Source organism: Bos grunniens, chromosome 1 (assembly GCF_055505025.1).
Source record: "Bos grunniens cultivar Pamir isolate PY7600 chromosome 1, Bosgru_T2T1.0, whole genome shotgun sequence".
In the NCBI taxonomy this organism is placed as follows: domain Eukaryota; kingdom Metazoa; phylum Chordata; class Mammalia; order Artiodactyla; family Bovidae; genus Bos; species Bos grunniens.
In genome coordinates, this window is record NC_141165.1 from 89,711,995 (window position 1) to 89,723,994 (window position 12,000).

The following is a 12,000-nucleotide window of genomic DNA, read 5'->3' on the forward strand; positions in this document are numbered from 1 at the left end:
TGCACCACATGTGAATTACTTCTGGTTGGCATCAGCCTAATTAAGATCATCGTTCCAAGGCTGATCCTTAAAAGCACACAGGAAAAGTAAGCCCAATGTGATAAAAGCTTATGCATTCGTGAGGTGTCAATTCACAATAACATGTCTAAACCCAGAACAAAGTATGGAAATGAGCGAAAATAATCTAATTTACACGTTACTGTGAACACCAAATCAAATTTACCAACTTGAAAAAGAGCTGTACTCATCCTAAACCTCCCCAGTCTGAACTTAGATACCAAAGAAAAACTTCAGTACTGGGCATTGTAATAAATCGCTTGTTATCACCCTAAGAATCAGTTATTAATCCAGAAGAAACAAACTTGTGCTGAACCTTCAAAGACATTAACTACACAGGAATGTTAATTCCTGTGGGTTCTCAAATTTAAATTGCCTCAGGCACCAAGTTACATACTAGAAGATAAATGTGGCAATCAGTTTTAATACTTAAGGAGAGTATTTAGAATTCACAGCCTTAAAAAATCAAATTTGAAATTAATATCAATATATTGTTCACACTCAGGACACACACTATACATTTTCAGCTAGATCTAAAAATATGGCCCCCAAATAAAACCTTTGCTTTTAAATCAAGTATTAAAGAAATGCTGAGGCCACTTAATCTAGGTACTGTCTTGGCACTTCCTCTGTTACTACTATGATCTGCTGCTGCTAAGTCGCTTCAGTCATGTCCAACTCTGTGCGACCCCATAGACGGCAGCCCACCAGGCTCCCTCGTCCTTGGGATTCTCCAGGCAAGAACACTGGAGTGGGTTGCCATTTCCTTCTCCAATGCATGAAAGTAAAAAGTGAAAGTGAAGTCACTCAGTTGTGTCCAACCCTCAGCGACCCCATGGACTGCAGCCTACCAGGCTCCTCTGTCCATGGGATTTCCCAGGCAAGAGTACTAGAGTGGGTTGCCATTTCCTTCTCCAACTAGCGTGTGAGATGAGTGCAATTGTGCTGTAGTTTGAGCATTCTCTGGCATTGCCTTTCTTAGGGATTGGAATGAAAACTATTTCCAGTTCTGTGATAGCTATGTCTTTTTTTTCTTTAGCATCCTTGCATTTTAACTGGGGGCATGGCTGCTGAGCTTCATGTCCAGCTTCTCTTACAGATAGGTGCGGCCATATGACTAAGTCTGTACCAGTGGGGTGTGATTAGATACAGGTAAGTTCAGAACAGATAAAGGTTTAAGACCCATGTTCGGGATTTTGCACTCAAGTCTACACAGTGGACCACCTCAAAAAGATCTACTTTATTGATCAAAAATAATCTACAGCAACTGTAGAGATTATTCTGAACACAAAGTACAGTGATGAAGGAGAAAAGGCTAAGAAGTATGTCTTAAGTTCAGTGGCTTTAATGAGAATAAAAAGAACATTTTAACCAACACAAGTCACAAACAATGATAAAAGAGATGCTGAGGGAAGAGTAAAAGAGAGAGAACTCAGGTCCCTAATTTTGTATATATTTTCTTTCAGGTTAATTCAAGCTATAAAGGATGTACTGTTGAAGTTAATCTAGTTTGCACGCCTAGACTCATCCTGCTAAGAGCTCTAAGTTTATCACAGTGCTCTCTGCAATCACATTTTTCTCCATTTGTTAGCCTATTGTCCATTCCATCTTTCAGGAATCCAACACTACATAGCACTCCTTCATTATTTTCATAACAAGACAAGGAAACATATCTCCAAGTTCCAGTCACTTACCAGAACATTCTCTCTATACAGATGTAAAAACCCCAATAATTGGAACAATGGGAATCTCTACTTTTGGTCCAGTGAATTTCCAAAAGCAGTAATTCTCATTTAGGTGAGAGGATCAAAATTTGCTGGAAAATACCTTAAAACTATCAACGAGTGACAAAGTACCTGTAGATTACATTCCCCCAACTTTGTACTCTTTTGTTTCCTCACTCCTCTCTTAAAGCATCGCTGTTTTAGGAACCTCAACTGTTGATGAGTGTATTTGGGTTATGGCAGAACAAAGACTTAAAACAATGCTAAGAGAGTAACATAACCAGGTGTCCCTAGCCTCCAGATAGCTAAAAACCCTACATGGAACAATTTACAGTTCCCCGGGTCAAGTGAGAAAGCAATGTTGTTGGGGTGAATTTAGTCTAGGACGACAGTGAAAAAGAATTCCATATCAACCATCAGAAAGACACATCTTCAAAGATATAAGCATCCCAAACTATAAAAGACCACTGTAACTTCCCATTCATAATTCACCCCATGCTGCTTTCATACCCCACCACCACAGTTTTAAGGAACCGTTTAAAATAAAAAACCCTGAAGCTCCTAGGGAAACTGTAGACTCTAAGAGACAATAAGAAGCTTCAAAAATGTAGGGAAAATGCTCAGCTTCCTCTTACCCTCCATGAAAACATATACCTTTACTCTGCCTGAAATTTCTGTTTCTTGAAAATCTACCTATTAATTTGGATTAAGAAAAGTGTTTTCCAGATTACATAATAGGTGCTAATAAATATTAATTTTTAGCATTTAAAATCTAAATGTCATATATTTATATGGTTCAAAAAGTAAAAATTAAGAAGATACATATTGTGAAGATTCCCAATCCTACTCTGCTTCCTATCTATCCAGTTCCCACTACATTTATTGGTTTCTTATCTTTCCAGACTTTCCTTGTGCAAATTAATGCAAATTACAGTTATTTCCCAGGACATCTTGATGAGGGGAGCTGGGGGCCAAGCTGAGAGAGACTGGTGGGTACAATTTCAGAGAACCTGCTCTGTCTCTCAGTGGCTTTCTCAAAATGGCCATAGTTCTCAGACAGCAAAAATTTGTATATCTGACTATGAAATACAAATCAGACTCCTGAACCCAGGCTCCATTCTGGCTAGGGCTCTGGTGTCCCTACCTGGCCCATGTGAAGGGGAACACTCTGCCACTCTGTTAGAAAAGAAAGCCCCATCCACCATTTCTTAAGAGCTGGCCAAGTGTAACAAGCTGTACTTTAACTAAGTAGAGCCACACCTAATGAAATATCAAAGTCGGAGAATGTGCCTCCAGTCTTTGCTTTAATTTGGTGGTAGTGGGGAGGTGTGTGTACGGATGAACAGACTGCTATCTTTAGAGCAGTTTCAGGTTTACAGAAAATTTAAGCAGATGGTACGGCGAGTTCCCATATATCCACTCTTTCCCCTACTCACTTTCCTCTATCATTAACATCATGCACTAACATTGCAACTGATGAACCAATAGTGACATACTATTATTAACTGAAGTCCATGGTTTACATTAGGGCCCACTCTTTGTGTTGTACATTCTACTGGTTTTGACAAATGTATAATGACATTGGGCTTCCCTGGCGGCTCAGACAGTAAAGAATCTGCTTGCAATGCAGGAGACCCAGGTTCGATCCCGGGGTTGGGAAGATTCCCTGGAGAAAAGAATGGCTACCCACTCCAGTATTCTTGCCTGGAGAATTCCATGGACAGAGCAGCCTGGTGGGCTACAGTCCTTGGAGTCGCAAATGGGTCAGACACGACTGAGCAACTAACACTATATGTGCACTATAAGGACATAACCACCATTATAATAAGAACAGTTTCACTGCCCGAAAATCCTCATGCTCCCTTCCTCCATCCCTCCAAATCTTTTCACTTATTGTCTTTAGAGTTTTGCCTTTTTCAAAATGTCGTATAGTTAAAATCACTTAGTATATAGTTTTTTTTTTTCAAACTGGCTTCTTTCATTAAGCAATATGAACTTAAGGTTTAGCCATGTCTTTTTGTAGCTTGATAGCTCACTTCTTTTTATTACTGAATAATATTCCACTGTATAGTTTGCTGAAATCTGTTTATCCATTCACCATTCACTTTTTTTTTTTTTAACATGATGGATTTATTTGGATGTGTTTTGCCTTTTTTTTTTTTTTTTTTTTGGTTGTGCTGCACACCATGTGGAAACCTTAATTCCCTTACTGGGGATTGAACCCATGTCCCCTGCATTGGAGAGGACAGGGGTTCAATCCCCAGTAAGGAGTCTTATTAACCACTGGACTACCAGGGAAGTCTCCTTCATTTTATAAGAAATGAAACTGAGGAACCAGAAAGTAAGGTGAACAATTCAAGGTCACAGAGCTAATCAGCTCAGCTGGAGTCAACCCTCTCTCTCACTCTTCCACAAACAAAAATCAGCTCTCACACTTCTATGTGACTGTTCTTTCCACTATATCAAGTTTTTTTTTTTTTTTTTAAAGGCAAGAGAAGATCTTATTTATTAGCTTTTTCCAGTCAGCAGTCTCCAAATTGCCTTTGTTTCTTTCTGGCAGGTTGTTTAAGTGGTTTGAAATTGATGCCTTACTAGAATAAAGCTAAACAGCTCAGCAACCAGGGCAGGAATGCCCAGAGACAGCAGCCAGCTGCCCTGTGCCTGAAAGGGAACAGGGGCTTTACCTACAGGCCCGGATGTTCAGGAGAGGAGCTGGGAAGTCATAAGAAGACCCCCAATCCCCCTGGAGGGATAGCTCTGCTGCCTGAAAGCTGTGATGTCCTCTGCTCTTGGCTTCATATGGCTGAGGACTTTCAGAGGGTACTCAAGATGCCACTCTCTTGCGTATTCCCCAAACTAACAGCAACTTTAAAACAGAATATAAAGTGCCTTGACTGGGTTCTTACAAATGATATTTTTAGCATAATACTGGCCAAAAAAAAAAAGAACTAATTTACAATGTGTAAGTGTCAAAAACTCTTCAGAGAATGTGAGTAAAAACAGGGAAAGGAAAAGGGGAGATGTGTGTAACTTCAAGAAAGGAAGTTTCAAAAGTTTACAAAAAGTAAGAGAAAACGTATGTTCTGATAGCTATAGTCTCCGGAAGAAACTCCTCTGGAAAACAAATTAGTTGGCAATATCTGAAAAAATTAGCGATTTCAGAGGTAGCCATCAATAAAAAAGAAAAAAAGGAGATAACTAGGTAGGAAATCCAAAAGCAGGACGAAAACCTGCCTATGAGTGCTCTCCTCTTTCTTCTGCTTATCTCTGTCTACTCAGGTGCTTCCAGGTCCTGCTCACCGCCCCCCTCAGAGCTTCCTGCTCGTATCCTGACTCCTCCTTCAAACTCTCTGTACTTGTCATTTATTTGTGGACTTCTCTGCCTCCCAATTCAATTCCAGGGCCTGAGACTGCAAGGCCCTTGTCACACATATCTTGGTTTCTCCAGAATACCTCTAAGCAGTGCCTCCTGCAGAGCAGATAATAAATAAATATTTGTTAGTTAAGTCGAAGAAGCCAACTAGAAAGTAGTGTTTTTAAGGGGAGAGGAAACTAGAGTAGTATAAAGGATACAAAATCTGAGCACATTAAGTTGTACTAATAACCAAATCTAAATCAATTGTGTAACAAGTGGAATCAAAAGGCACAGTCATCTGAAATTGCAAAAATAGCACAGTACCTGCAGGAGACTTTCTATGGCATGAAAGCCTCGAATTAAATTCAGAGCAGCACATAAAAGACTAAGGATAAATGCCACAATCCCTGAAAGAGTTGCTGGTTCCAGTCTCTGGTGAGCTGAAAAATAAAAAAAAATGATCAGAAATGAACATCAATATCTCACATCAATACCTATACTTATATAAAATGAAATTCACTGCTTAATTTATATGGATCAAATATTGGTGAATCTTCAAAAAATTATTATGCCTTACAAATTACATATTTTTTAAAATGCAAAATGTCTGACATGACAGCTTCATTCCCTTGAACTCAAGTTAACTTTTTTTCTACATTTTTAACAAAGACACCTAATTTGCATTTGAGGTACATAGCGCTAAGGAGTTCTCACATTCGCCAGTAAACCATATAGGAAAAAAATCTTATTGCCTAAATATGTCTACCATTTACAAGTAGCTGCAAATATGTATATTTTTTTAGCTGCAAATATTTGCGAAGGTGACTTTGCTCAGAAATTCACTGCATAATTCCTATTTTTTCTGAAAATGCTTAGGAAACATTTTAAAGGACAAACATAGCTTGCTTTTAAGCAAAGCTCTTCCTTATTTGGGTCCCAGGGCTATAAATACCACAGGGTATATGCGAAAGCTCATCTATAACCACTGATTTGAACTCTGTAATAGAATGGACTCTTACAGTTATGAGGCTCCTGGTCTCTGAAGACCACTTGAAGATAAAACAACAGTTGATGAAGTGACCAGTTTATTTTACAGACACATGCCCTATCCATCGGGACTTTACGGTATAACACATTTAGATATACAATAGCTTCCCTTCATCATTCTGCAGTTAACAAAATTAACTATAGAGTCTAAATGAAAACACAAAACTAAATACATAATCATCTAGACCTCAAAAGGGAGAGAGAGGGAAAAAGAGGACAACAGAACTATATTTAGATCATTTTATTTTAAATCACTGAAGTGTAAAAGCCCTAACAATGAAGTTAATGAGGTAGAACATTAATATAAAGGCTTAAATCTTTGCAACTTATATTCAACCATTACAGCAGAAAAACATCCCTAAATAATTCATAAAAACACAAAAACCCACATGTCAAGAAAAAAAGTTATTCCTCAAATTCAGTAGGAATCCAAATATAGGATATATTTTCTTAAATTTCTTCTGTGCCAAAGCTAACTGCTTGTTCTCCCAGTTAATTTCCTTGAGATTAATATGAAAGCAAAAACTAAATGTCTTTGTAAAGTATTGGTACCAGATTTTCTATCACTAGAGAAAAAAATCGCACAACTTAAGAATCTATCCAATGGTCTAACAATTAGTCCTACTCTGCATCCCTCCTCCATCCTTCTCCACTCCCTCTGGGTAGTAAGGGGGAACTGACCTCCAAGTTAAAAAAAAATCCTTAGCAAGGACCTCAAGCACAAAGCTACTTGATAACTAAACAGGTTACAGAAATAACACTTCTAATGCCCATGGGATTTTCCAGGCAAGAGTACTGGAGTGGTTGCCATTGCCTTCTCCGAAAGTATACAAGTTTATCTTACCAAAAAACCAAACAGTAATCTATACTGTAATTAAGAACCATAGCCTTTTGTGGTCAAGTAAGGAATGGCCGTGCTTGAATGAAAAAATATTACCATTTTAATGTGTTGATTAATACCTATTTAAGAAATAAATAATAATATTTACCAAGTTTCTAAGACTTGCCTCTTAGGCCCTTGGAACACTCTCTTTATAATGATAGTATATGACTTAAAAATTATTTCAAATAACTAGAAACATTTTTAAAGGCATTAAAGCAAATGACAAGCCTCCTTTAACAAGGACAAGGCACAAATTATGCTAAAGGACAGGCTGGAAAGGTGCCAAATCACAAGAAAGAATATTCTCAAGTGGAGATTCCCCCACTCCCACCCCATCCCCTTTCTAAGACCTGTGGGAATGCTTACTAAGAAAAACTCCACCTGCACAGAATGTGAGGCTGACACTTTGTAAGGACACTTTCTCATTTTAATGAATTGAACGAGATATTTAATCACATTTCAATGAATTATATTACATATTTTTTATTTTATAAAACAGATTTTAGATGAATTATTATCCACAAATGCTTACTTCACATTTTAATTTGGCACCATGATACGTACTATTAGGTATAAAGCAGGTTTAGAACAGTAAGAAACAAAGAAATGAGAGGTAATATAGAAAATAATAGTTTTGTTTAATTCAAAATAACACTACCAGGTCACTTTTTATTTGTTTAGCTATTATTGTCTTCTGCTATGATGCTTTTTTTTTAGTCTCCTTGAGCCCAATAACTGCATTTTCACATGAAAATTAAAATTTTAATGTACCAATGATTAAAGGAAAGTTTAAAAAAATTCCTAAAGAAGTAAGAGCAAATCCCTTGGAACAAAAGGGCTATTAGCAGACTCAGTGGAAGAAACCCAGGTTTGATTGAGAATGGAGACATTTTAAACATATCAAACTTGAAGTGATGGTGAGATATGAGATATGTTTAATAAGCAACTGAAGAATGCAAGAAAGGTGAGTTGGAAAAACAGATGAGGTCTGCATCTGATGGGAAGGGCTTGGATGAGATTATACTGAAGGAAGTGAGCCAACAGCAAACCCTTGGTAAACACTGCCTTCACAGAAAGGAAGAGGAGGCAGGGAAGACAGATGTAAAACAAACAGAAGAAGAGGGAGCAACAGAAGCTCAGGAAAGGGAGACCATCAAGAAGACATGGATTACAATGTCTGTAAACAGGCCAAAGACAATGTGAACTGAAAAAGAAAAAAGATTCGATTTACTGACTAAGATGGTTCTGACTCTTCAGAAAGTATTCAATGGTGAAGGCAAAATTCAGACTGCAAGAAGTTAAATAACTAGTAAAGGTAAGAGACAGAAGCAGTAAGTGAACACTTCCGCAGTTACAGGAGAGGAAAACAGAACGACAGCCTGACAGATACAACAGGATTGAAAAATAATTATTTTTCCCCAGTAATGGGGTGGAAGAAAGAGACTTTAATAAATTTATAGGTGGAACAACAAATTCAGAGAAGAAGAAATAGAAGAATCAAGAGAAAAGAAAAATAATTGGTGAAACAGAGTACCAGAACAGTCATAGTGAGTATTCAAAAAGATGGTCCCATTCTAACCTCAAACCTCCTCATAATACTAGTGTCTATGCTGAGTCAAAGACAAAGTTCAGAAGTTGCAGTCATTCAATGATGTCCAAAACACCTGGAGACACAGGTTTTAAAATGCAGAGAAATTTCAAGTCAGTTCTATCTAAATAAGCATACCTTATTACTAAATTATGACTGAGACTAATTGTAAGGTACAAAAACACACTATTTTTTTCACTACAAGACCCTTTCTTATCATTACCACTTGTCAAAAATGTGCTTGTCCTTCAAGTTTCCAAGGTCTAAAAGTGTTACTTCCTTTTTATCTTAGAGCATGTATCACATTCTACCTTGTATTTTATTTATTGACTTTTACTTGCTTTTCCCATCTTGAAACCAGACATGTGCTTATTGTCTTTACAAAATGCCCTACAATATTTAAGCATAATACTTTGGAGGGAAAAAAGCAATAAATATTTGTTAGATTATGAGGGTGTGTGTGTGTGTGTGTGTGTGTGTATCAGAAAGAGATTGGGAAATCTACATGCATTGTGGGACAACAGCCAAATACAGTCACATTTGTAGGCAACTAATAAATTGTCTAGAAAATTACATAGATTGACAAAATGCTGATTAACCAAGTATTTATGCTAAAAACAGAGGTATTAAAGAAACTGAGAAACGTGTATTAAATTTAGGGTTTCATATATTTGTTTTGAAGGATATAAAATTTAAAAGAATAACAACATTAAATGTTGGTGAGGATAGAGGGCAATCAAAACTCTCATACATTGCTTGTGGGAATGTAAAATGGCACAACTACTTCCAAAAACTGGCAGTTTCATAAAGAGTTAAACATGCACCTAACCCGTGACCTATCAACTTGACTCCTAACACTTACTTGAGAGAAATGAAAACACATAGCAACAAAAGATGAATGTTTATAACAGGTTTATCTACACTAACCAAAAACTGGAAACAAGCTAATGTCCAATGTTTACCCACCCTGGATAAACAAAGTGTGGTATGCCCACACAGTGACTACTACTCAGCGATGGGAACAAACTACAGAGATGCAACATACACATATGACATTGGATTAAGCAAAAGAGGCTGAACACAAGAATTACACTATATAGTCTTGTTTATATAAAGCTCTAGAACAAATAAAACTAATTTAAAGTGAAAAAAATCTCAATAGTGGTTGTCTGGAGTGGGACAGAGATTGAGTGAGAAAGGTCATAAAGAAAACTTTCTAGGAAGATGGAAATGGTCCACACTGTGATAGGCGTATGTATTATCATGGTTTTTTACTCTGTATTTTTGATGCTTTGACATCTTGGGGCCTGGCAGACATCAAAGGACTGCCTCTCCCGGGACTATTTAATTCGTAGAGACGGCAAAAAACTCATCTGCAAGCACGTCTTCCATAAGCAAACCCCATATCCGGAGCCCACATTCCTAACTACAGGGTTCTCATACCGAAGGCCACTATTCCCCTGCCTGAAGCACTTCAGGGGCAGGTATCATACAAGTATTCAAACTAGCCAATCTTAAATGTACTTTCTGGGCCTCTCCCGTTCCTTCCTGGGGAAATCACAGCAAAGACTCTTAGCTCCTAATCTGTTGGCCGTGCCGTGCCATATGTGAATAAGAGTAAAGTCTATATTTTGAAACAGAGTGTGGTTTATACAACTGTATCCATTTGTTGAACCATACAACAAATATCTGTGCATTTTAGTATGTGCAAATTTCCCTTAAAAAAGAAAACTGTGGCAAACTATTGGGTATAAGATAGGCTCAGCAATGTGTTATACAACATGGGGAATATAGCCAATATTTTATAGTAACTGTAAATGGAAAATAACCTTTATAAATCATACAAAAACTTAATTTAAAAAGAAAAAGAGAAAGAACTGTAGAAATTATCAAGTGGATAAGTGGGTAGTGAGGGGAGGTATAGATGAAACAAGAATGTCAAAATATTGATATAGTTATAACAGTTGGATGATGGATACAAAAGTGTTAATTATAATATTCTATTTACTTGATATATGTTTAAATTTTTCTATAATAAAGTGTTTAAAAAAAAAAAAAGTAAAAGTAGGACATAGTATTTAACATATTGACCCCAGCAGAACATCTGTAGAAAAAAGATACCAAAAGCAAGAGAGACAAGGCCTGCAAAATAATGTTTATCAAATAACTATTAATCAGATTCTAAAATAAATTCATTTAGGAAAGACAACTGCAAAACAAGAAAGTATATTTAAACTGGGAGACTATACAGAAAATATTATGCAGGCCTGATCTGAATTAAAAACAAATTTAAAGTTAATATTATGATAATCTCCAACTGCCAATTATTTTAAAATTTTCTCTTTCTTATGATTTTTCTCTCCCTTTCTTAAAATAACAAATTCCAGATTTCTCCCTATTTTCCAAGTATCTCCTATTTGGTGATCCAAGATACCATTGCAATCTACACATCAGAGTAGAGACTTATGGAAGTCAAGTAATACAAGGAGTTTCTAATAAAGTCCTCCTCCTAGTAGGTCAAGTTGAACCCCTACCCCAAATTAAGGTAATTCTCCTGGATCCTGAGTGTATATTTTAATGAACATATATTCTTAGCAAGTGCCAGACCTATGGAATTAAAACTACTGGAGAAGGAAAGACCAATGGAAGTCTTGGAGCTCCCTCAATCCAAATATCATAAAAAAATTAATCCCTAGGCTAACGGCAGAGATTGGTGTGACCACCCGAGGCTTGCTTAAAAAGATGCATTGGTGATGATTCCTATCATACTCCTTTTTAACCTTCCAGTTTGTCTCCAACTAGGTGCATCATAGAGGATGACAACAGATTACTGTAGGTTCCAACAGCACATGCTTTTCCAGATGCGGTCTCCATGTGGAACAAACCAATTAACTCCCTGGCACACAGGTACTAACTTTTGTATACTTTTTTTTAATCTATCCTAAAACAGAAGACCAGAAGCATTTTGCTTTTACTTAATACAGATATCAGTAAATTTATCATATTGCCACTAGGTTTTATCAACTGTGTGCCACTGATTTGTCCATAGCAGGGGTTAGCAAACCATGACCCACGGACCAAATCCGGCCTAGCACCTATTTTTATAAATAAAGTTTTACTGCAAGACAGTGTCAGCTATTCTTTTACATACTGCATATAGCTGTTTTCATACTATACCAGCAGAGTTGAGTAGTTAAGTTGAGTAGGTATGAGAGAGACCACATGGCCTGTAAAATATGAAATATTTACTACCTGGCCTTTTACAGAAAAAGTTTGCTAAATCTTGGCTTACAAGCACTTAACATCTTAACACCTCATAGAATATTATATTAGTCTACTTCATTGA

The 12,000-nt window shown here is 36.9% G+C and overlaps 1 protein-coding gene across 7 annotated transcripts in view; it reads right to left on the reverse strand.

The window, feature by feature from the left end:
* The window catches only part of SEC22A (SEC22 homolog A, vesicle trafficking protein), an 81,683-nt gene that overhangs the window by 18,670 nt on the left and 51,013 nt on the right, over positions 1-12,000 (reverse strand). For all 7 annotated transcript variants that reach the window (XM_086402936.1, XM_086402894.1, XM_086402904.1 and 4 more), the window contains one exon: positions 5,461-5,576. In XM_086402936.1, the coding sequence (XP_086259062.1) occupies positions 5,461-5,576 (116 nt within the window). The remainder of the gene's footprint in view (positions 1-5,460; positions 5,577-12,000) is intronic.